General features: G+C 38.0%; 1 protein-coding gene across 3 annotated transcripts in view; it reads right to left on the bottom strand.

Moving 5' to 3' along the window:
- LOC104236608 (protein transport protein SEC24 C-like) overlaps positions 1-20,113 on the bottom strand; it is a 28,329-nt gene extending 8,216 nt beyond the window's left edge. Inside the window, exons 1-14 of one of the 3 annotated variants that reach the window (XM_070174325.1) lie at positions 20,043-20,113; positions 19,716-19,842; positions 12,964-13,805; positions 8,926-9,156; positions 8,611-8,685; positions 8,342-8,440; positions 7,330-7,441; positions 5,603-5,730; positions 4,667-4,786; positions 3,736-3,816; positions 2,841-2,918; positions 2,633-2,725; positions 1,853-1,907; positions 600-676 (exon numbers count right to left, since the gene is read on the bottom strand). In XM_070174325.1, coding sequence (XP_070030426.1) covers positions 600-676; positions 1,853-1,907; positions 2,633-2,725; positions 2,841-2,918; positions 3,736-3,816; positions 4,667-4,786; positions 5,603-5,730; positions 7,330-7,441; positions 8,342-8,440; positions 8,611-8,685; positions 8,926-9,156; positions 12,964-13,782 — 1,968 coding nt within the window. In that variant the 5' untranslated portion in view covers positions 13,783-13,805; positions 19,716-19,842; positions 20,043-20,113. The other 2 variants (XM_070174326.1, XM_009790566.2) reach the window with 2 other exon arrangements.
- Positions 20,114-24,961: the final 4,848 nt, after the last annotated feature.

Below are 24,961 nucleotides of genomic sequence, written 5' to 3' on the forward strand. Positions count from 1 at the left end.
TATTTTATATGGCTGACAGTGAGACTCAAACCCATGACCTCTACCTGCTCGGATACCATGATGGAGTTATGTGCCATCTCATTTGGTAGCAGAACAGGAAGAGGTCCTAGGTTCGAGCCTCAGCGCCACCCATATCAAAAAGAATTTTCACGTGCTTGGCTCATGAAACGACTCATGGCAGCACGTGAGGGGTTGTGTTGAGACATAATATAATTATGTAATTAAAAGTGTGCTCTCTTTAAGCTTTTAGATGAGATGGCCATGCAACTCCAAGTCTCCAACAGTCATAACTATTACTATGTCAATAGCTTAGCAGGCAACAGACTCTAACACCTGTATCAGACATTACCCATTTGACTCCTACACTACATGATTGTCAGAGGATGATGGGCAGCAGGGATAACTAGTGGAATGCAGTTATCGGCTTTCTTTAAGAAACGGTGAACACATTACATGAACTAAAATTCAAGACTACTCAAGTGAAAAGAGTGTATGTCAAGTGATGAACAATATAGAAGAGAAACAGCTTTGATCGTCTAAACAAGCAGCCTTATTGCCTAAGAGGAGAAAGTCCAAAACAGAAAATGTAACAATTTTACCTTTTCAGCAGCTGATATGTTGCTTCTTCCTTCAGCCTCTCTAGCAGAAAGGGCTCCAATACCGGTAGAAGGCAAGACTGTAACATAGAGCAAGTATGGAGAAATGATATTATACAACAATTTACACAGATAGTAAATACCTAGCACATGCAAGATACAATCAAGGGTGAAGGAGCAGGGACAAAAGAGGCACTTAAAGTTCCCTGCAAATAGTTGCTAGATCTCCAGACTGTGATCCATGCAATTGGTCGTTAGGTTGTAAACAAAATTATAGAAACACTACAAATATGCTGCTTAAATAATTTTTAAACACTTCATGCACTGTCTAATATAGATAGAAACAACAATGTTTCAGTACAAAGTCTCATCATTCTTCAGAATTGACTTGCAGGTGCCTAACCCAACAAAAGGAACGAGGAAGCAGCGATACATGCTAAAATAGAACATGATCAAAGACAGTATTCTATTGAACTGAAGTGTGCATAGGAAGACATATTCTGGACTTCAAATGCTAAAAAGCTCCAAAAAGATGAATCTCTCACGTGGAGGTGTTTGCATCTTTATGATGGGTGTTCACCTATGGCCCAGACCTCCTATTTGTTCAGCGAGGGTACTGATATCTCATACCAACTTATCTTAGATTACATCCACACTATGAGCGCTTTTTTACTTTTCCACCTTTACGTGAAGCAAGAAAAGCAGCATCAATGGAACAGCTACTAGTTGAAAGCATAACCCTGAACTATAAGAGTTATATTAACTAAGGGGCTCTACAGGTCCAATGGTTAGACTCTAGAGTGGTGAATCCATTAAGTCAAAACAAAAATAGAAGAGTTCCAAATGAACAATCATCCCCAAATGTCGATTCATTTAAGCAAGAAACCTACTACAGAAGCCAGTTTAACAAGAGACCCAGCACAATACTATCAATTCCCTATGCGAAGGTTAAGTGTAAATGCGTAAACAAAGAATTCTATGGCAAGCTTCCCTGCTTCCTTGGTTCTGCTCACTCATATACTCCCTTGCCCAGGTGGGACCGGTTTTAAAACTAAGGGTTGGGAGGAACAAAAGTGATTTTTTTCGCTTCCAGTTGGTTTGGATAGGAGAGGAACAAGCGAGGGTAAGCTACTCCACTTGAGACGGTAGAACATACTACCTACTTTGTATCTTACATAAGGAACATGACAATATTGAAGCAGTGTATCCATACTGTGCATGTTGCCTATGAATAATCAATATATTTAGTGATTTACCTGATTGAAATACAAGTAGTTTCCCTCCGGTGCTTTTCATTGCCAAGAAAGAAGCCTAAAGTAACAAGCAAATAACAAAAACAACAAACGTATTATTCCAACACTGACTTGACTTAAATTACTCACCTGCATGCAGTAACACAATAATGCATAACTCAAACTTTCAATGTCTATATATCATTCCCTAGCCTTAAATCTTCTTTACTCCAATCTGCATGCACGAAAACTATTGCTTTTGTCTAAACCATTGCTTTTGTCTAAACTACTAAATGACATGTGCATTGCAAATAGAATATCTGCCATTCAAGCGAGCTCTATGTATCTTCAAAGCCAAGAAGTTAATAGCTAACTTTAAGGAGAGTGGGAGAACACTTTTTTCAATATAAAAGGATAATTGAACGAAGTACTTGGTTTTTGATAACCAGTGGAGCAAAGTACTTAGTAACAGAAAGTAGATAATAAATCATTAAACATTAAAATATTTTATCCCAAACAAGTTTGTGGCTTTACATCACTCTGAAATTTATGCAACAAAGCTATTGCTTTTAAAAGCACTGTAGAAAACTGCCACTGAAATGGTTCCAGGATTATCGAGTAGTATGGTCAATGGTTATCTGCGGATGCCCAAGGAAAGCTAGGAGGTATCCTCTTACCATGCGGTAGGAGAGTGACCAATGGCATTAACAGATTATTGGTGAATGATCTGTGTCCTGTCTCTTTAAGTTTGTTGACAGCAATTATCTATGGATTTTCCCAAGTTTATCATGTAAAGTATCATACCTTGACTGCAGCACCAAAAGCTGAATCAGCAGTCCTGTTATGTTCGAACAATGTTGGGATGTTTTCTAGGAGAAGCTCTAGATGTTGACGACACTGGAATGCAAAGATATAACCACTTTCACTGGGCACAACTTATATGCTTTAGCCATTTTCTTCCAGAAAAAGGAGAAAGAAAATAAACAGAAAGTCAACATTTTGCAGGACCAACCTCTGAGAGTCGCACAATAACATCGCTCTGAAGGGGAATGTAAACATCTTGGACATCAGGGACAATAAGCATCAATGGCTGCAAACACAGAATCGGGATCAAAAACATAGATTTGTGATCAAATGAGCATGCACTTTTACTTCAAAGTACATCAAACAACTTGCCACAATCTTAATTTGCACATTGGTATCAATCTCAAATTTAAAAAAAGTACCATCATTTCTTTTACAAAGTAAATTAGTTTATGCATACCAATAAGAGAACCCACTTCAAGCTGTATTTAAAAGTAAGAAGCAAAAGAAATTAAAATAGATTAAATAAAAGAACATCATCATATCAGAAACAACTAGAAGGGAAATAGACTGCAGATATTCCAAAAAGAATAAACACAAAACTGCAAAATCAAGTACAATGGAGCAGGACTACCAATAAAGGGAGACTATAGCAGCTGAGGAATAACTCTTTCCTGTATACTGGCAAATATTCTTTCTCATATTAAAACAATGAATTATCAATTACCAACAGACCAGACAAAAGGAAAATGAAATAAAAGTCATTTTGTTCCTTTTTCTGAAACTACTCCACGCCCTCACAATCTATAAATTTTTATTTCATTTATAATTTACCCGAGAAAATGGGAAATGTATTCAACTAAAGCCTTTGGCTACATTTACATAGAATCTAACAGGAAATAACTTTTAGAAAGCTGCGCAAACATTGTATCCAGATGTCTAGTTTCTACATTTAATTTTCCATCTGAGAGAAACTGTGAGTCATCATACACAGAAAAAAGAAAAAAGACAATAAGTATTTGGTGATTTTGAAAAAGCACTTTTTATTTAATTGGAACAGAAGCTATATCTAGCAGAGTAGATGCATTGCCAGTGTGTAAAACCTGCTGCAGTGCTCGTTTTAGATTGTAAAAATGGATAGTCGAGTCAAATGTAGCAATCCCAACCAATGTTCGAGGACCTTCCTGCAATAACAAGTTGTCAACATCAGAGACAGCTCATATATTCTCCCGATAAATGATGTACATTAAAAATCAAACCAACCACAATAGTGCAAGATAGCTCAAATAGCAGAGTATCATGATCACTAACTTCCATAGACCCAGTTAACCCATCCTTTGACAAGTAAAAGGCAATGTCTAACCACCTGACTAATATCTTCCCTCATGATTTACATTAGATTGATGTAGCTCCTTTTTATGAAATCATGTTCCAGTGAATTCAACTAGGACGCATAACTTGACTTGATCACAAACTGGGTGAATTTAAATCCATGCTTATCTCAACTATCACTCTTCCCACGTTCTGAGCTTGGGGCTGTCGCTGGAGCAGCCAATGGCTCTTGGTGCCAGCTGCTATTATCCCTCAAAAATGATGAGTCAACTATACTTACCTATCGTCCTGAATTATCCAACTATCATTAATATCACGTACTCACGAGGCAATACTTTGCTGAAACACCTCTCCCTCATAGAAACGCAATCAATGCAGACCTCAATTACACATTCTGCCCAATAAATCGAGGTTCACCGCACCATATCATAAAGGACTTAAGACAAACTTGAATTTCCTCAAGTCAAAAAGCTCAGAATCCGATATCAGCATCTCAAAGGATAGAACGGAAAAACTAGTAGCTTGTACATGATTATATTAACACTGAACTTCCAGCCACTTCAACAAATTTAGTATGATAATGAAGTTGTTTCAAAAGGATTTCCACTCAAAAAGACAGGAACGCATATCCTAATCTGTCCTTAATGTAAAGACATTGTCAATTAATGAACTAAATTACCAATAATAAATCAACAGACTTACAGGAAGATAAGAAATAACTTGGCTTATTGCACTGCAAGCAGCTGCAGTTGCACCAGTTTGTATCGCGTTCATGGAGACATCAATAAGGAAGAAATATACAACAGGCATCGGATCGCGCAGCTGAAACAAAATTTCCAAGTTATCACTTGAAAAATCAAAAACATTACCAGCCTATATCAAGGAAAATCACTGCACCAACAACAAGAAGTGCATTCATAATTGCAAGCTGATTGAAAAACCATAAACAAAGAGTAGTCTTGAGCTAAAAGCATGATTGATTGTCTATCAATAAACATCTCTGTCAAAATAGAATTAAATGTGTTCAACCCATCACCACCACCACCAATCCCTTTTGCTGTCCACAGATCTTGCATCTCGGACCAGCAACTTGACAAATCAGCCACAATGTAGTATATCCCTTTGCCTTCTCCCTACCTTCCTCTTTTCGCTCTTCACATAATTATTTGCATTAGTTTAAATCTGAGTATGTATTACTTAAAGAATTATTAGAGCAGAACTGTTTCCTCCTCAAGCCTATTGAAGAAGATAAGAAGTTCAAGATGACTATCGATATAATCCTCCATTCCTCTTAAATAGGTTAAACTAGCAATAGAACAGCACATACATACTAATGAACTACTACTGAAAAACCATACGTTAGCAAACATTTCCAATGGATATAAGCACTAGGTGACATGCAAACTTCCCTAAATATCAAAACAAATCTAGATAGCAGTTGAAAGCTCTTTGCTCTCTTAAGTGAATGATAACCCTTTGCTTGGAATTCATTTTAAAGACGGTTCTACTTCAATAAACTCATCCAACCATGCCACTAATCAAGGTGTGCAAGCTTGGAATGTAAATTTCAAATAACTCTACATCAATAAACTTATTCAATCATACCACCATATCAAAATCCAACAAAAGGTCACCAACCGTATATTCCTTAGTAGCTACAAATTCAACAGTTCCTCGGCATAGTTCTGGCTTTTCATCAGCATCTCTACGCCTGCCATCTGGACCTAAGTTGCAGTGATAATCACGTGGAGTTTCATTGGTATATCCTGCAAAAAAAGATGTCAAGTGTATGGAAATTAAACTTCAGAATTTCATTCAAACTTCAATATTGGGAATTGCTAAGAGTTTTCATGTTCAGATTCTGTCTTAATTTTATCAGGTGCAGCTATTTAGCATGTTTCTTATCTTTTAGGATTGATTGCACTATGAAAAGCACAATGCCAGTCTTTAATCATGAAATTCGATGGTTTCCTGCTATGTTGGAGTCATACTTATCTAAAAGGAAAAGTGAGTTTGGAAATAAGATACATCTTGCACTGTTAATTGAGTGGAAGCAAGAGAAACTCACTAGAAACCCAAAACAGGAGGCATTAGAGTTTTTCTTTTTCTTTAGTTGTAACCGTAGTAGGAAATACACTTTTGATTCAAGAGTTTGGAGCAATTATGTCCAACTTCTATTGTCCTCTTGATTAAGCTTTTGTTGTTTCATTTCTACTGCTTTATGCAGCCTTGCTGTGGTATCCAAGAGAAGTTTAGGTGGATTTCTTAGACATTTTCCTTATCCCTGTTCTCCAGTTCTCTGCTGCTGAATTGCTCATTCTTTATCTAAGGGTAGACCATGTCCAGCCTCTGTTCCCCCAGTCCTTGAAATCCAATTTTTTCCTTCTACCACTACATCACTTTTCCTATATGGCTGTTATGCCACTACATCATAGCAACAACACAGGGAATCAGCCATTGTGATGTTCAGGGTACTGCAATACTGTTCACCCAGCCCAGAATAATACTTTAATAACTCGCACCAATACAGAAACAATCAGCCCATTAAGTTTTGCACCAATCCAGCCACCAAATAATCCTCAAACCTATGTTGCTCGGACACTTAGAAAATTTCGTCGGGTACGTGTCGGATCCTCCAAAAGTAGTATATTTTTGGAGGATCCAACACAGGTGTGGCATCATTTTAGAGAGTCTGCGCAACATAGCCTCAAACATCAAACCAGCTGTTGAATCTATAAACTTCTGCTGCCAATTTATTACAACAACAACAACAACAACAACCCAGTATAATCCCACAAGTGGGGTCTGGGGAGGGTAATATGTACGCAGACCTTACCCCTACCCCGAAGGGTAGAGAGGCTGTTTCCAGGAGACCCTCGGCTCAAAAATTTGGTCAAATGTATGCTTAAGTGCTTAACACGAGAATCAATCTTCTAATACAAGACAAGTGCCCAAAAAGTTCCTCCTTGGTATGACTACTGCAGTGGGACCCATTAATATGCCTCAAGTGTGTCAGCAAAGTACATTATATTTCAGGATACTTTACTCTCTTTTGTCTCTCGTGAAATGCAAAGAATGATGATTCACGTGAGGTCAATTGATAAAGAAGAATGTTCTTTAGAAAGCTAATTTATTAATAAGACTAATTCGAGCAGAACTTAGGACAAGAAAATTCTATGTTTCAATGTTAGCCGTTCCATATCCTATATTTCTTACATGTTGTCATGCACACATGTCAGACTCGTATCCTTGTCCGAGTCTGTGTCCACGCCCCCTAGGACTTCAATTATGATATCCTAGAGGCTATCAAGAAGCATGCTCTGAACTCCAAGTATTAAGTTTGGCAGAAAAGAATTCATTCGTACCACATAAGTTACAAGTGAAACGTCTTCCCTGATCAATGAACTTCACAAAAGGATTTATGTAGCCTTTGCAACGAAAGCAGCGAACAGGACCACCTTGGCCAAAATCAACAACCTATCAAACAATGCAACATGTCATGTGAGAACAAAGTAAAGACAGCAACACAAGTATTTTCTCACTTAACTTAAGCAACGAGAACCCAATAACAGCTGTTTTCCTCCTAATGGTCACAATAAGGAGTAGCCATAAACCAAAATATATAAGAAGCATACAAAATTCAGTTGATACTTCACACAATTCCATAAGGTCTACCTGCTATTCAATTTTATACCGGTTATAGTCACAAAAAGAACATGGGAAAAAGCATCCCACCAGCACCTAGGAGGATTTTCATCGACACAATATATGAAATATATCGTAAACCTAGTCAAGTATGCCAACCAAAACCAAAGAGATCAAACTAATCATCCACCAAACTAGCATCATCCACAGATTTCACTACCATCTCATATAAGCAAAAACTTAAACTAAAAGGTGTTTCTTTAGTTCCAGCAATGTTACAGACTAGTTAATTGTCATGTTAAGTGTCTTATTTCAGCTCTCCTCTCTCTTGCTGTGATATATGAGCATTTCCCCAGCCTTCTTCCCACTGCCAATAGATCAAGACTTTTAACTCTTTGACTAACTACAGTTCTTTGCCCGTATAGCATAAGATGCATCTTTAGTCCTACCACCTGCTTCAAGCAATTTCTTCCCGCCTAATAGCACTAAACACTAGGGCTGACATATCAAATGCAACAACTAATGTTGAATAACTAATTAACTCTTTCAACACATGTTAATGTTCTTTTAGCATGGATGGATAGGCTTTGATCAGCATAGAAGGAACTTGAAAACTTACATATGAGACTCAAATATCGAGGAAATAATATGCTAGAAGCCTAACAAAAGGAAACAAGATAAATATGAAATGTCTGGCAAGAAAAATGTTCACAAGGAGAAAGGGTGAATTACTTCAATGGGCTCTTCACACGGATGAGGAAGAGCAAAAGGTTGGACCAACAAAGCCAACTGCATTGCAGAGGTCGTCAAAAGGTCAACGGTGCATGGAATCTGTTGAACAAACAACAAGGACCAATCATCTACTATCAGTTCCCATGGTCAGAATTTTTTGGTCAACAAGCATCCACTTCCCAAGGAACAAGAGAAGGTATAAATACACAAAATCCATTAGATGGAATGGTAATGTACAGATACACAAAAATATAGTGAAGATAATGCACCTGATTAATAGTACACCTCATGTACCGTGGGCTGCAATTTCCATTATCCCTAACGATGTAGTCACTGGTAGCAGGCTTCAAGAGAGACAGGAGAAATAGAAGGACATTAGAAAAAGAATAAGGAAAAGAAACTTCAATTGATATGAACCTTTGCTTCGTTTTTCTTATAGTAAATTTATATGAACCTTTACAATACACTAGGATTATTATTTACGGAAAAGCACAGCTCATAAGGCAATAAACACAATCCCTGGAAACCATAAACAATACTTTGAAGCAAAACAATTTCTTTCCTGCAACTAAGATATAATTTACCGGAGGGGGGTTGGCTTGGTTGCCTTGACGAGTTGCGTGCAGGATTACTGCAGAATTTGGAATTGGGCGCGGGACATTATCGGAATCAATTTTTGATTGCCCAGTTAATGCAGATCCAGCATAACCCATAGAAGGAGTTATTGCAGCCTCTGCTTGATTTGAAAGTGGCGGCATCATCCCAAACATCCTAGGCGGTTGCACTGAAGCAGGTACAGCAGAAGGTGGAGCAACCTATGAAACCAGTAAATTCATCATAAATACCTCAAATGAAGTGGAAATATAATACAAGAAGCATACAAAAAGCAGGACCAAGTACAAAAGGCATACTTGAATCTAGTTGATCCAATAACTTAGTCATCATGGTTGTAGGATTTCAAGGAACAAGGAAGAAAAGTACTTTTATAAGCACCATGTTCATAGGTGTTGCTTTTTTTTTTTGGCAGAAGATCAGTATGCCAATTCCAATTGCAAACAGGACAGGTTGATTTTTTTATTCCATATAGCATCAATTTTCTCTCTCTAAAAACTTAAGCATTTAGATGAAATGATCACACACTTCAAAATGATACCAAAGCAGGAAGAGGTCTTAAGTTCAAGTCTGACTCACAGCCACCCACTTAAGCAAAAGAATTTCCATGTACCTGGCCCATTGAAAAGAATCAGGACAATACGTGAGGGGTCGTGTTGACCACATAATTAAGTAGAAAATATGTGCTCTCTCTAACAGTTTAAGCATTTAGATGTGATTCCCACACACTTCAACATTTCTGAAAATTCGAAAGAAGAAAATCCAACTTTTTCAGTGTTACTCTACACTCTTTTTCATATAAAAGGAATGGCCCAGAGTTACTCTAACCGAAAATAACAAAGGTGAGTTTGGAAGAGAGCATGAATCTCTTTTTCCATAGAAAAGATCTGGGTTGATCAAAGCATACACGTCATTCTTTATTCATGGTAATTGATAGCAGAAGACTTGACTAAAGGATTTTGCACGCGACTTGGCGTATGTTATGGTCTTGAAGTAAAGATTGACAAGAAGCTTGAGAATTTATAGAGTTTCCTAATTAGATTAGAGGAAAGATTCTTTACTTCTCCCTTAACAAAGCATACTGTTGCTTGTGTATTCTGCCAATTTCTGGAGGACAGTAGAAAACATAGCCAAACATGCTGGTTCTCACTCTTAACAGGCTAGACACAAACAGAAAAAAGATCTGCCAGTAGTATGCTTCTACCTAAAGGACATCTTCATTCACATGAAATAATAAGGAAATTAACCTACCTATACTGAAGAACAATATTATGAATCTACAAGAATTACAATCACAAACTATAAGCATCAAAAGCCCAAAGGATTTTCCAAAAAAATCGACCCCTAGAATGAGTAAGCTTTTGGAGTCAAAGGTTAATGTTGAAATGTCACACCAAGTAGGATACACATTTTTTCATTAGATATAGGTAAAGAGATGGTCAAGGGAGCAGCTACAGGAATTCCAAGAAGCTACTGATCTAAGCATCACCATGCATCAATGAGCAATCTTATGACATTAACTTCACAACACCATAAATGAGTTACATCATCCAGGTGAAGTGAGTGTATAGAAACTATATAGTATATCAAAATTTGAATTATCTTTTATTGAATTTACTCCTGTTAAAAATTAAGAAAATACTTCCACAAGCTAGCAATGTTGCTAATTTGTTTTATAAGGTTATTGGTTTGAAGCACAATTGTCAAGCATAGACAGTGAACGAACTTAATAACTCATGATCATCAATGTAAAGTCTCTGGTTATCTCATCTCAAGTTCATGAAGATTATGAAGGTACTTATCTAATGAATGAAACCTTATCTAAAGGGACTTCTAAGCCATTCAACTCAAAATAACTAATTTCTTCTTCTCTACTTTTCTTCACTTTATGCCCTTTACCTCATGGTAAGGTCTTAAAACTGCTTTCTCCATTTTAAGGCCCTACTACTCAATGTTTTAAAAGGCGAGGGCTTGAGGCGAGGCGCTTTACCTCTAACGAGGCAACGCGTAAGCCCTGAGACATGGGGCGTAAGTCCTAGGGATTTTTAAATTTTACTAATTTCAAAAATTTTAAGATAATATAAAATAAAAAATAATTATAAAAATTACGTTAAAATTATAAAATTATAACAAATAATCTATTTAAAATATTTATAAATTATACTTCAACTATGAATAATACAAAAGGTATGACAACAACAACAACAACAACAACAACAACCCAGTATAATCCCACTTAGTGGGGTCTGGGGAGGGTAGTGTGTACGCAGACCTTACCCCTACCCTAGGGTAGAGAGACTGTTTCCAAATAGACCCCCGACATCCTTCCCTCCAAGAACTTCCCACCTTGCTCTTGGGGAGACTCGAACTCACAACCTCTCGGTTGGAAGTGGGGGTTGCTTACCATCAGAGCAACCCCTCTTGTCATACAAAAGGTATGACATACATCATAATATTCAAATTAGTTGCAACGTCGTTACAACTCAAACATCAAAAGTAATGTATTCGATGCAAAATCTTATATGTATCTCTTAAGGAGTAATGAATCTTGAAAGAATTTCGATATTTATTTATTTTTTTAAAATACTCTTTTTATTTAATATGCTTTCTATTTGAAAGAGAATTTATATAAAATATAATTCAAAATTTAAATATGATTCTCTAGCATCATTTATTTTTAAGTTTCAACAAGTTAATAAAGCGACACATAATTCACCATACTATATCATGATAACTAATTATTTGTAGATAGTTACTAGCTAATACTGAGCTATTAAATTAATAAGTATTGTATCTCGTAAACGTGAAAAACAAATATTTAGGAAAATAATTATAAAAAAATCATGGACTAATATAATAAAGACATAACAAAAGTTAATAAATAAATACTTTTAAGTGAAAGATTTATTTAAAATCTACTATCATAGCAGTCTTAGTGGATAACATGCAATAATTTTTATTTTAAATATGACATAAAATACTCTCAACTTAATGATTTATGATTAAGAAAAACGTAATTTTGAATAGTCAACGATTTATTAAGAAAATTTGAGGATTTATAAGGTTAGTTATACACAATTGCATAAAGTTCTATTAGGCAAGCCCAGTACACTAAGCGTTGGGCGTGTCCGGGGCGTAAGCCCTGACAACCGAGGCGTAAGTCTTACAAAACTAAGCCCCACACATAAGCCCAGGGGCGTTTTACGAGTGCTCCACCCCAGGGCGAGCCCCGGGAGAGTCCCAATTCTGCCTTTTAAAACAGAGCTACTACTTCAAAAATCCATTTCTTGTCGATACTAACAGCCCAATATGTCACGGGTTTGAGCCGTGGAAGCAGCCACTAATGCTTGCATTAGGTTAGGCAGTCTACATCATACCCCTTGGGTGCGGTCCCTTCTCCGACCCTGCGTGAACGCGGGATGCCTTAAACACCAGGCTGCCCTTTTACTAACAGTCCAATACAGAAGCAAGGTATTGCTAAGTTACTGGTAAACAGCATCAAAAGGCTTCATGATTCTCAACATGATAGATTCTTTCTATCAATTAAGTCAGTGAGAATCTCTTGTATCATTAGGCTTACTGAAGCCTTGAGGCTGTTTCTGCAGCCAGAACCAAGAAGCAGCTAATTTTATGTTTACAGAACTCATTAAACTCGTAATTCTCCTGTGACTTACTGATCAAACAAAAAAATGTAAGTGGTGTAGACAACTTATACATATTTTCTTAACTCCCTTGAGCTGTAATCTCTTTGCAATGAATTGTTGACTTTTACTAGTGCGAATAATGGAGCACTAAGTATCCCATAACTTGCCATTCACAACTCTTAAGTTTCATATGTCATGCTACTACACTTGGCAAATAAACTAGCTGTAAATTCTCTGTTATCATGGATGCAAACTATATTGTATTTTTCCTTAAATAGGATATGCGCACAACTGTTACACTAATTTCAGGAAAGTCGAAACATATTACCTTAAAAGTACAATGACAATATGGTAAGCATATTTTACCTGATGAGGCTGTGTGTGCCATGTCTGCATTCCATAAGCAGCACTCATAGGAGGAGGCATGGCTGGGACTGGTGATGCAAAGGGGAAGGAACCTGAAGGAGGTGGCACATTGTGAGCTGATCCCGGAAATGGAGGTGGCGGTTGTGCAGTAACTGATGTTGTGCTGGCAGGTGGACTTCCAAAGGGTGAACGCATCCTTGGAGGGTGAGAAGGAGTTCCAGATGATAACATTGCTGATGGAGGAGCTCCAGCTGGTGGCCTCATTGTATTGCTTGCCGGAGAAAAATGTGGTCCATTCTGCATTGTCCCCGGACCAAGTGCAGGTGGACCATTACTAGCTGAACTAGAAACACCAGAAGGCGGCACAAGAGGGCTTGCTGAAGCGGCAAAAGGTCCTGGTGGGCCAGCATGAGCACCTTGTGCAGAAGGCAAAGCACTAGGTGGCAGGCGAATGGCAGTACCACCCACAGAAGGAGGCACTGCACCAGCAGGAGGTGGCCTAGATGCAAAGGGTGGTGTAGGTTGACCCACAGGAGGGCCAGATGGTCTAGAAATTAAATTGGGAGGCAATGTAGCTTGCGTAGGACCCCTTTGGAATGCGCCAGGTGGAGGAGGTCCTGGACGACTTGCAGGTGGCACACCAGCAAAAGGGGGTGGCTTCTGTCCAGAAGGTGTTGCACTAGGCCTAGGACTACCACTGGGGTTTGAAGGCGGGCGATTGGGTCTATGAATTTGCAAATTTTGCATTCCATCAGGAAGTGCATTAGGATTGTAATTGGGTGGTATATTCCCTGGTCTAGGTCCCACTGGAGCTGCCATCAATTACTAAACAAATTTCCCACCTATATTAAAAAATCCCAAGTCAGAAAAATGGAAAAACCTCTGTCCCAAGACCACTTGATCTCACACAGAAAACAAGAGAGATACACCATGTGCATTTGATATGAGCGAAAATGTTTTCCACGACAAATATTTTACTTTGTAGAATCATTTACGGGATCATTTTTCAAGTAGTTGCTTTCGTATAAAGTAACATGTGGCAATCCTTTTAAAAAAGGAGGATCACCCATGAAGTACCAAAAAATGCATTGATAATACTTACTATGTCCTATTTTACGTGGTACATTTTCCTTTTTAGTTTGTTCCAAGAAAAAAGCACATTTCTATATTTAGAAATAATTTAACTTTAAAAAACTTTTGATTTTACACTTAAATGAGATGATTTATAATCACACAAAGTCTATGCCTTATTGCACCCAAGGGTGTGGCCTAGTAGTTAACGAATTGGGTTGAGAACTAGGAAGTCTCATGTTTAAATCCTAGCAAAGACAAAAAAAACTAGGTGATCCTTACAATCTTTTCTGATGTGGAAGATCAGACTATGCTGCAACCACAGAGCATACTTAGACAGTACCTTGGCTCTGATACCAATTGTTGCGGAAGCCAAATGTATATAGTGTGAATAAGTCACAACTACTATACCAAAAATTATGACAGCCACCAAATAATAAATAAGACAATAAAGCAACAATAAAGGGAACACCAGAATTTACGAGGTTCGGCTAATTTTGCCTACTCCTCGGACACAACCAATATTTTATTCCACTCCAAAAATACAAGTGAAATAATACTAAAGAGAGAAGATACAAATGCCTTAAACAGATGAGAAGGCAAATGAGAGGTGTGTTTCAATCCTAAACATTAAGCCTTCTTTTATAGGGGAAAACCCCTCCCCCCAAACTTAACTCCCAACCGATGTGGGACTTTGGCATTTTGCCAAACTTCAACAAATCTCCACCTTGGCAAAATTCCACATTTTCAATTCTCTCTCAATAACAAATTTTGGTTGTGTCTTCATCTTCAATCTTCAGTGTTCAACAATGTTGATCAAATCCAAACAATGTTGAAACTTGATCGCAGTCACCACCTTAGTTAGCATATCAGCAGGATTCTCCGTAGTATGAATTTTCTTCACTGTGACTCCTCCTTCTTCTATGATTTCTCGTACGAAATGATACCGAACATCAATATGCTTCGTCCTTGCATGATAAACTTGGTTCTTCGCTAATTGAATAGCACTTTGACTATCACAAAAAATTGTGATACCTTTTTGTTCAACACCAAGCTCCTTTAGCAATCCTTGAAGCCAAATTGCCTCCTTCACAGCCTCTGTAATAGCCATGTACTCTGCCTCTGTTGTAGACAAAGCAACTGTTGACTGCAAAGTAGACTTCCAACTAACTTGTGCTTTTGCAAAAGTAAACACATAACCAGTAGTTGATCTTCGTTTGTCCAGATCACCCGCAAAATCTGAGTCACAATATCCAACTACAGACTGATTGTCTTCCTGCTCAAAAACTAACCCGACATCTACAGTATTATGAATATACCGTAGAATCCACTTCACAGCTTGCCAATGCTCCTTCCCTGGATTGTGCATATATCTGCTAATAACTCCAACAGCTTGTGAAATGTCAGGCCTTGTGCAAACCATTGCATACATCAAGCTACCAACAACATTTGCGTATGGTACCTTTGACATATACTCTCGTTCAGCTTCATCCATTGGCGACATAGTAGTACTTAGCTTAAAATGGGGAGCAAGTGGAGTACTAACTGGCTTAGTCTTGTCATCTATGCCAAAACGTTGTAGTACTCTCTTCAAATATTCTTTCTGAGATAAACAGAGTTTCTTTGAACGTCTATCTCTAATTATCTCCATGCCAAGAATTTTCTTTGCCTCACCCAGATCCTTCATCTCGAACTCCTTCTTCAGTTGAATCTTCAACTTATCAATTTCTTCCAAATTCTTGGAAGCTATCAACATATCATCAACATATAGGAGAAGATATACAAAGGAACCATCTTTAAGCTTGTGCAAATACACACAATGATCGTATTTGCTTCTCTTGTACCCTTGCCGCAACATAAACTCGTCAAATCGCTTGTACCATTGTCTAGAAGATTGTTTCAATCCGTACAACGATTTTTCAAGTTTGCACACCATATTTTCTTTTCCAGCAACTTTGAATCCTTCTGGCTGAGTCATGTAGATTTCCTCCTCCAAGTTTCCATGTAAAAACGCAGTTTTTACATCCATCTGAACTAGTTCCAAATCCAATTGTGCTACCAAAGCCAACATAATTCTAATGGAGGAATGTTTTACAACTGGAGAAAACACTTCATTGTAATCAATTCCCTCCTTTTGAGCATATCCTTTGGCCACCAATCTTGCTTTGTAGCGAACATCTACTTGGTTAGGAAATCCTTCCTTCTTTGCAAATACCCATTTGCACCCAATTGCTTTCTTTCCCTTCGGGAGATTGGCCAATCTCCATGTATGATTCTGATGAAGGGACTGTATTTCATCATTCATGGCAATCCTCCACTTATCTTCTTCTGAACTTTGGACAGCGTCTTTATAAGTAGTAGGAACATCATCAGCTACAATTGAGGTTGCACAAGCAACCGTCTCTATGAGACGAACAGGTTTCGTTATTGTTCTTTTTGGCCTGCTGGTTGCTATTGATTCAAGTTGTTGTTGAGGTTCCTGAGTTGGAATCTCCTCTACTGGCTCTCCTTCCAGAGGGTAATCTTCATTTGTTTCCTCATCTGCTTCTTGTGTAGGAAAAATAAATTTTCCCTCAAACTCCACCTGCTTAGAAGCACCTTTATTTTGTTTGGTGTCTTCTGTTACCTTATTTACCATAGCAGATTCATCAAAGGTAACATCTCTGCTGAATATTACTTTCTTTGTCATAGGACACCATAAGCGATATCCTTTGACTCCAGAAGTAATTCCCATAAAAATAGCCTTCTTTGCCCTTGGATCCAATTTTGACTCCGTCACATGATAATATGCAGTTGAGCCAAACACGTGCAAAGAGTTATAATCTACAGCAGGTTTTCCATACCATTTTTCAAATGGTGTCTTGCCATCAATAGCAGCAGATGGTAGACGATTAATGAGGTGGCATGCATATGTAATTGCCTCAGCCCAAAATTCTTTGCCCAAGCCAGCATTGGACAACATACACCGTACCTTCTCCAGCAAGGTCCGGTTCATACGTTCTGCCACTCCATTCTGTTGTGGTGTATGTCTAACAGTGAAGTGTCGGACGATGCCATCATTTTCACAGACCTTATTGAAATGATCATTTTTGTATTCACCTCCATTGTCTGTGCGAATACACTTGATCCTCCTGCCTGTTTGATTCTCCACCATCGTCTTCCATTTGAGAAAAATTCCCAGCACTTCATCTTTGTTCTTCATTGTATACACCCATACTCTTTGGGAAAAATCATCAACAAAGGTTACAAAATAGTGTTTCCCACCCAATGAAGGTGTTTTGGAAGGACCCCAAACATCAGAGTGTACATAATCCAAAATGCCTTTAGTATTATGGATCGCTGTACCAAATTTAACCCTTGTCTGTTTCCCTTTAACACAATGCTCACAAAACTCCAAGTTGCAAGCCTTGACTCCTTTTAACAATCCTTGATCTGATAGAGTTTTCAAGGATTTTCCTCCAGCATGTCCCAAGCGCATGTGCCATAGCTTAGTTGCTTCTGCCTCTTTGTCGTCACTGGATGTCACTGTCGCTGTCCCAATAACTGTATTGCCACAATAGCGGTACATATTATTATTCTTCCGATTAGCCTTCATTACCACTAGTGCACCGGAACATACTCTCATCACTCCATTTTCTGCAATGATTTTAAACCCTTTTGATTCCAGGGCTCCCACAGAGATGAGATTCTTCTTCAAATCCGGTACATATCGAACATCTGTTAATGTTCTGATCATTCCATCATGGTTCCTTAATCGTATTGAACCAATGTCATATGAGGTAAGAGGGTTGTTATCCGCTGTGTGGACGACTCCATATTCTCCTTCTTGAAATTCCACGAACCAGTCCCTGTTGGGACACATATGATAGCTACAAGCCGAGTCCATCAACCATATGTCTGATGATGTTGATGACTCTGTTGTAACTAATGAGAAATCTGAATCATCACAATCAGCTACATTTGAATCCATAATGGCCTTTCCATTGTTATGTTTGGCCTTATTCTTCAACTTCGGACAGTCTTTCTTCCAGTGCCCTTTTTCTCGACAAAAGGCACATTCATCTTTGCTGGGTCTGGATCTTGACTTGGATCTTCCCTTCTTTGTCCTCGTTTGACTTTGAGGACGACCCCTCACAAATAGTGCTTCTCCTTCTCCGCCCTTCTGTTTTTCTCGCTTTCTTTGTTCATAGCTGTACAAAGCCGAACAAACTTCTCTAAGAGAAACTTCGTCATTTCCATGGAGTAGAGTAGTTTCAAGGTGCTCGTACTCATCAGGAAGTGACGCCAACAACATCAAGGCCAAGTCACCATCATCATAAGTTGTATCCATATTTTGCAAATCTGTGACCAACTTATTGAAACTGGTGATATGTTCATTCATCGTGGTACCAGGAACATAGGTGAAGTGAAACAGTCTCTTCTTCATGTACAATTTATTTTGACTGTTTTTCTTCAAAAATTTATCCTCCAGTGCTTTCCATAATTTACTTGCAGAAGTTTCTTGTGTATGGATATTTCTGCTCTCTAGCAAGGAAGGATCGAATGGTACCGCAAGCAACACGGTTGAGAATCTTCCAATCTTCTTCTCCAATAACATCTGGTTTCTTTTCTTCAATGGCCAGATCTAGCCCTTGTTGAAAAAGGACATCTAGAACCTCGCCTTGCCACATCCCAAAATGCCCGGACCCGTCAAAAATTTCTACCGCAAATTTCGCATTTGACACAATTCTTGTCATAAGCGAAGATGCCAATGATGACGTATTGTTGACACTTGATGTAGATTCTTCTTGTTTATTGTCTCCCATATTTGACACAAATATTATTTAATAGCTGACGACACAAATCAAGATTATTTCCTTTCTGATGTAGAAGATCAGACTAAGCTGCAACCACAGAGCATACTCAGACAGAACCTTGACTCAGTTACCAAGATAAATCTTTTCTGATGTGGAAGATCAGACTATGCTGCAACCACAGAGCATACTTAGACAGTACCTTGGCTCTGATACCAATTGTTGCGGAAGCCAAATGTATATAGTGTGAATAAGTCACAACTACTATACCAAAAATTATGACAGCCACCAAATAATAAATAAGACAATAAAGCAACAATAAAGGGAACACCAGAATTTACGAGGTTCGGCTAATTTTGCCTACTCCTCGGACACAACCAATATTTTATTCCACTCCAAAAATACAAGTGAAATAATACTAAAGAGAGAAGATACAAATGCCTTAAACAGATGAGAAGGCAAATGAGAGGTGTGTTTAAATCCTAAACATTAGGCCTTCTTTTATATGGGGAACCCCCCCCCCCAAACTTAACTCCCAACCGATGTGGGACTTTGGCATTTTGCCAAACTTCAACACGCGCAAGCTAGCAATGACACCACCGTTATCAAAAGGAAAAGGTCTATGGCTTGTTTTAGACCACAAATTTCAAAGGTATTTCTTTTTTTCTTAAACTTCATGTCAAGTCAAATACCATTACACAAATTGGAATGGAAAGAGTAATATCTTTTAGTATTAAATATTAAAATTAGTGTCTACCTGACACAAGTGATATGAAAAGAACTATGACGTGTAAAAGTACAATAACTTCCCTCACAAGTTTAAAAACTGGAACCTATTAATTAAAAGAAAAATCTTTTAGTAACAAAACACTGAATAAGAAATCTCACCAGCAAGCCGTCGACGGAATTAACGGACGTCTTCGCCGGCGGCAAAGAAAAGGCGACAACTTTTGTTAACTGAGACCGTTACAACTGAACAGTCAAATCAACCGCTGATTTTAGTGATCAATGCGACCTGAAACAAGACATAATTAGAGATTGTTAAAACTTTAAACTTCAGAACTAGTAGAGACGCATTCAGAATTTATAACTCAAAATTAGAGAGTGACGATGCAGTACATTACAACGATAAACTTTTTAAAAATAGTTTATTTATATACCGCAAGATTTTAGTGGCATTATATGATTTTTAAGGGGAAAGAGGGGAGAAGAAACCTGAAGATGTTAGGGGAAGAAGATTGCAGGCGCAAAGCTATGGAATTTAAGGGGAGGAGGGGTTTAAGTTTAACGGTTTATATATCAAAAAAAAAAAAAGGGGGGGGGGTGGGGGCGGGGGAGGGGGTGTATAAATATTTGCTCTTAGATTGTGCAATATTTTGGTTTTCCTTATATTCTTGATTTGGTCCTTTTGGGGCCATCCCATAAAATTGGAACCATGATATTATTGATTTCGAATCTTGGATGAATAAAGTATTGTGATTGGACAAAAGCCAAGAGAATGACATTATATAAGGAAATATGAAGTATTTTTATGGTCACAAAATTAAGAGTACGATTCTATAAAATAAAAAAAATTACACCGTCACATAAAAATCTTTATCTATATCTATATTTATATATCTTCTATATCTATACTATATTAAAAATATGAAGGCCCTTACCGAAATGTCGTTCACCTTTTTTATCCTTTAAAAATAATTTTTATGATAAACAAAATTGTAATTTAAGTTACTTTCCTAACATTTAGGATTTTGAAATCAATTAAACTTTTGCATATTAAACCTTTCCTTATTAAATTAGGTAAGAAAACCTAATATTTAGGAATTTAAATCAATAAATATTTTACCTTATATAAGTTGTACTAATTGAACATAAATCCTTTTTGATGTGAACGTTCTTGTATGGTAACTTCAATTGATTTGCAATCAAAAACTTAAAATATTGGAACTTAAAATCACATATTAAATTAAAAGTATTTAATATAATAACGATCTAAACTAAAATTGTTTTAACGCGAAACAACCAAATATGCATTTTAAATATTCTTATTTTAGTCAAATAAAATATTTAATCCATGTTCAAATAAGCACCCAAAATGATTATTTGATGCCTTATATAATCATATTAAATAGTAAATAATTAAAAAAAAAATCCCTTAAAAATAAATTTCATATTGAATAAAATGCAATGTAAATAATTTTCTAATTATTAAGACTTTAAATTTAATTAAAATGCAATGTAAATAATTTTCTAATTATTAAGACTTTATTAAAAAATTGTTTTTCAAAACTTCCAGAACAACCGTCATTAAATGACTCTACAAGTCTTTCGCCACACAATACGATTTGTTATTCAAGTTTTGAAAAAATATTTGTTTTTTTGGAAAAGGAAGAATGTGTGTGCCTGTCAAAGAAATAAAAAATATACTATAATAATTGTTCTATTTACTTAAACAACGTTGTTAGCGGAAACATAAAAGAAAGAATACAAGATTTAACGTGGTTCGGATAAAAATTATCCTACGTCCACCAGAGAACAATTGTCTTTTTAATATTAACAAAGGAAGGGGAGAGTTCCAAATTACACTTAAGAGAATTTCTCTCTTAACTCTCTACTCACTACAATGTGTTGTATTATTTTTGGGATGGTTTCTACAAATGAAGGAGTGCATCTCTTTATAGAGGTAAAGACCTCATCTTGTTGTCATTGGTGACATCAAACTACCTCCTCTTGATGTCGTGGGTGACATCAAAGGAGGAAGCTTCCTCCTAGCATCCACACCAACTCTTTCCACCAACTCTTCCAATTGGCATGCCATTATTGACTAAACATAAACCAACACCTTCAATCTCCACCTTGGTTTGTGTTTCGAGTGTACGTGTGAACAACTCTGGCCAAAACTTCTAAGCTTACTGGGCAACCCCGTTGTAAGAAACAAGAAGAATCAAACCATTGTTGAACACACCTAACAACTGTTCTCTTCGGAGTTGCATCAGTTGATGCACACCCCCGCCAAGTCCTTGCAGTGTGCAAACTTAGCGAGTGGGACTATCTTGGTCAACATATCTGCAGCATTATCGTCTGTGATAACCTTCACGACCTTGATAGTTCCCTCTTCAACAACATCTCGAATAAAATGAAATCTGACATCAATGTGTTTAGTGCGCTCATGAAATCTCTGATTTTTCATTAGATGAATAGCACTCTGACTATCACATCTAAGAGTTGATTCCAGCTGAACCAAACTCAATTCCGCTACTAAACCTTTCAACCAGATAGCTTCCTTCACCGCCTCCGCTGCTGCCATGTATTCTGCTTCTGTCGTAGACAAAGCGGCAATCGACTGCAGAGTCGACTTCCAACTAACGGCACTGCCAACGAGGGTAAAGATGTATCCAGTTGTGGACCTTCTTCTGTCAAGATCTCCTGCATAGTCAGAATCTACATAACCGAGAATTGAAATACCTCCACCACTTTTTCGAAAGGTCAGACCAACACCAGAAGCTCCTTTGAGATATCTCAATATCCACTTGACAGCTTCCCAATGCCTCTTTCCTGGGCTGGACATGTATCTACTTACCACACTTACAGATTGAGCAATATCTGGACGTGTGCATACCATAGCATACATAATGCTACCAACTGCACTGGCATAAGGAATCTTTGACATATGCTCCACCTCATCCTCGGACTGAGGCATTTGTAACTCTGAAAGTTTAAAATGAGGAGCTAATGGTGTACTTACAGGCTTGCACGTATGCATATTGAATCTCTTGAGAACCCTTTCAATATACCTCTTCTGAGAAAGATGTACAACACCGTCTTCTCTTGAAATCTCCATACCAAGGATTTTCTTTGCAGCTCCTAAATCCTTCATGTCAAATTCCTTACTCAACAGTTTCTTCAAAGCATTTATCTCTGTAATGTTGTTAGCAGCAATAAGCATATCATCAACATACAACAGTAAATAAATCATTGAGTTACCAGACATCTTCTTGTGATACACACAGCTATCAAATGCACTCCTTGAGAATTCATGTGTAGTCATGAATGCATCAAACCTCTTGTACCACTGTCTAGGGGATTGCTTCAAACCATACAAAGACTTCTTTAGTTGGCATACGTGATCTTCTTTTCCCTCAGCTAGGAAACCTTCAGGCTGATCCATATAGATTGTCTCTTCTAGATCACCGTGTAAGAAAGCAGTTTTGACATCAAGCTGTTGAAGCTCCAAGTCAAATTGGGCAACCAATGCTAGTAGCACGCGAATTGAGCTATGCTTCACGACCGGAGAGAAAATCTCATTGTAGTCAATTCCCTCCTTTTGGCTGAAACCTTTTGCAACCAATCTCGCCTTGAACCTAACATCTTCCACTTCAGAAATTCCCTCTTTCTTTCGGTAGACCCACTTGCATCCAACTGTCCTCTTCCCCTTTTGTCTTTTCACTAAGACCCATGTCTGATTCTTGTGAAGAGACTCCATCTCTTCAGTCATGGCTAACCGCCATTGTACAACATCCTTGCAAGAAGTTGCTTCAATATACGAGGAGGGCTCCAGATCCTTAATCTCTTCTTGTGCAGCTACGAACGCATATGCAATCAAGTTTGCTTGATCTATAAGGCGTTCCGGTTCTCTTGTCTGCCTCTTCTCCCTCCCCTTTGCAATTGTGTATGGTTCATTGACAACAAGTTCTTCAAGGTCTACATCTTCTGACTCATCTTTAACCTGAGTCTCTTGATCCTTTTCCTTGGCAAGCTCCACCGGAAGCTCCACCTGCTCGTCGTTCTTGTTTCCTGAAAACTCCACGGAAACTTTACGGGGATCAAGTATAGAGGATTCATCAAAGGTGACATCTCTACTAACTATAAATTTGAGTAAAGACAAACACCAAAGTTTGTACCCTTTTACTCCATCCACATACCCTACGAATATGGCCTTCTTAGCCCTTGGTTCAAGCTTTCCTTCATTAACGTGATAATAAGCTGGACACCCAAATACTCGTAAGTATGAATAGTTAGAGGGTTCACCTGACCATACCTCATTCGGAGTCTTAAAGTCAATTGCCGATGCTGGAGATCGATTGACAATATGAGCAGCAGTGTGAACTGCTTCAGCCCAAAATACTTTGGACATTTTGGCTTGTAGGAGCATACAACGAGCCTTTTCAAGAAGAGTTCTGTTCATTCTCTCGGCAACTCCATTCTGCTGTGGGGTATGCCTGACAGTCCTATGTCTTGAGATCCCATGAACCTTGCAGAATTCATTAAACTCTTCATTGCAAAACTCCAAGCCATTGTCTGTGCGAAGATACTTGATTTTCCGCTCCATTTGATTTTCAACCAAAATCTTCCACTCTTTAAATGCTTCAAAAGCATCACTTTTTGCCTTCAAAAAATACACCCAAACCTTTCGTGAGAAATCATCAATAAAAATGAGAAGATACCTCTTTCCGCCCTTCGATGGAAGTTTAGAAGGACCCCATAAATCTGAATGGATGTAGTCTAGCACTCCTCTTGTCTTGTGTTTGCCAGTGCTGAAGCTGACCTTCTTCTGCTTCCCTAGAACGCAGTGCTCACAGAAGTCAAGCGTGCTGATCTTCTCACCTTCCAAAAGTTTACGATTGCTCAACATCTCCAGTCCACGTGCGCTCATATGACCCAGTCTCATGTGCCATAGTCTTGCCTTGTCATCATTAGATAACTGCACTGTAGATGCATTTGCAGAGCCAACAATGGTGCTTCCGGCCAATGTGTAAAGGCCGTTCTCCAGCTTGCCTTTCAGCATGACTAAAGAACCTTTAGTCACCTTTATAGTTCCTGCTTCGCTCATGTACCTGTAGCCTTGTTCATCCAGAGTACTCAGGGAGATCAAATTCTTCTTCAGATCAGGAACATGACGGACTTGTGTAATAGTCCTCACGACTCCATCATGGCAGCGAACCCGAACTGAGCCAATGCCAACTATTGCACAAGTTGCATTATTGCCCATTACTACGGTTCCTCCACTTTTCTCATAGCTGCTAAACCAGTCTTTTCGGAACGTCATATGCAGAGTGCAAGCAGAGTCTAACACCCATTTGTTTCCATAACTACTATTATTATTACACGATGTTGTTAGTACATAATCATTATCA

Source organism: Nicotiana sylvestris, chromosome 5 (assembly GCF_000393655.2).
Source record: "Nicotiana sylvestris chromosome 5, ASM39365v2, whole genome shotgun sequence".
Classification (NCBI taxonomy): domain Eukaryota; kingdom Viridiplantae; phylum Streptophyta; class Magnoliopsida; order Solanales; family Solanaceae; genus Nicotiana; species Nicotiana sylvestris.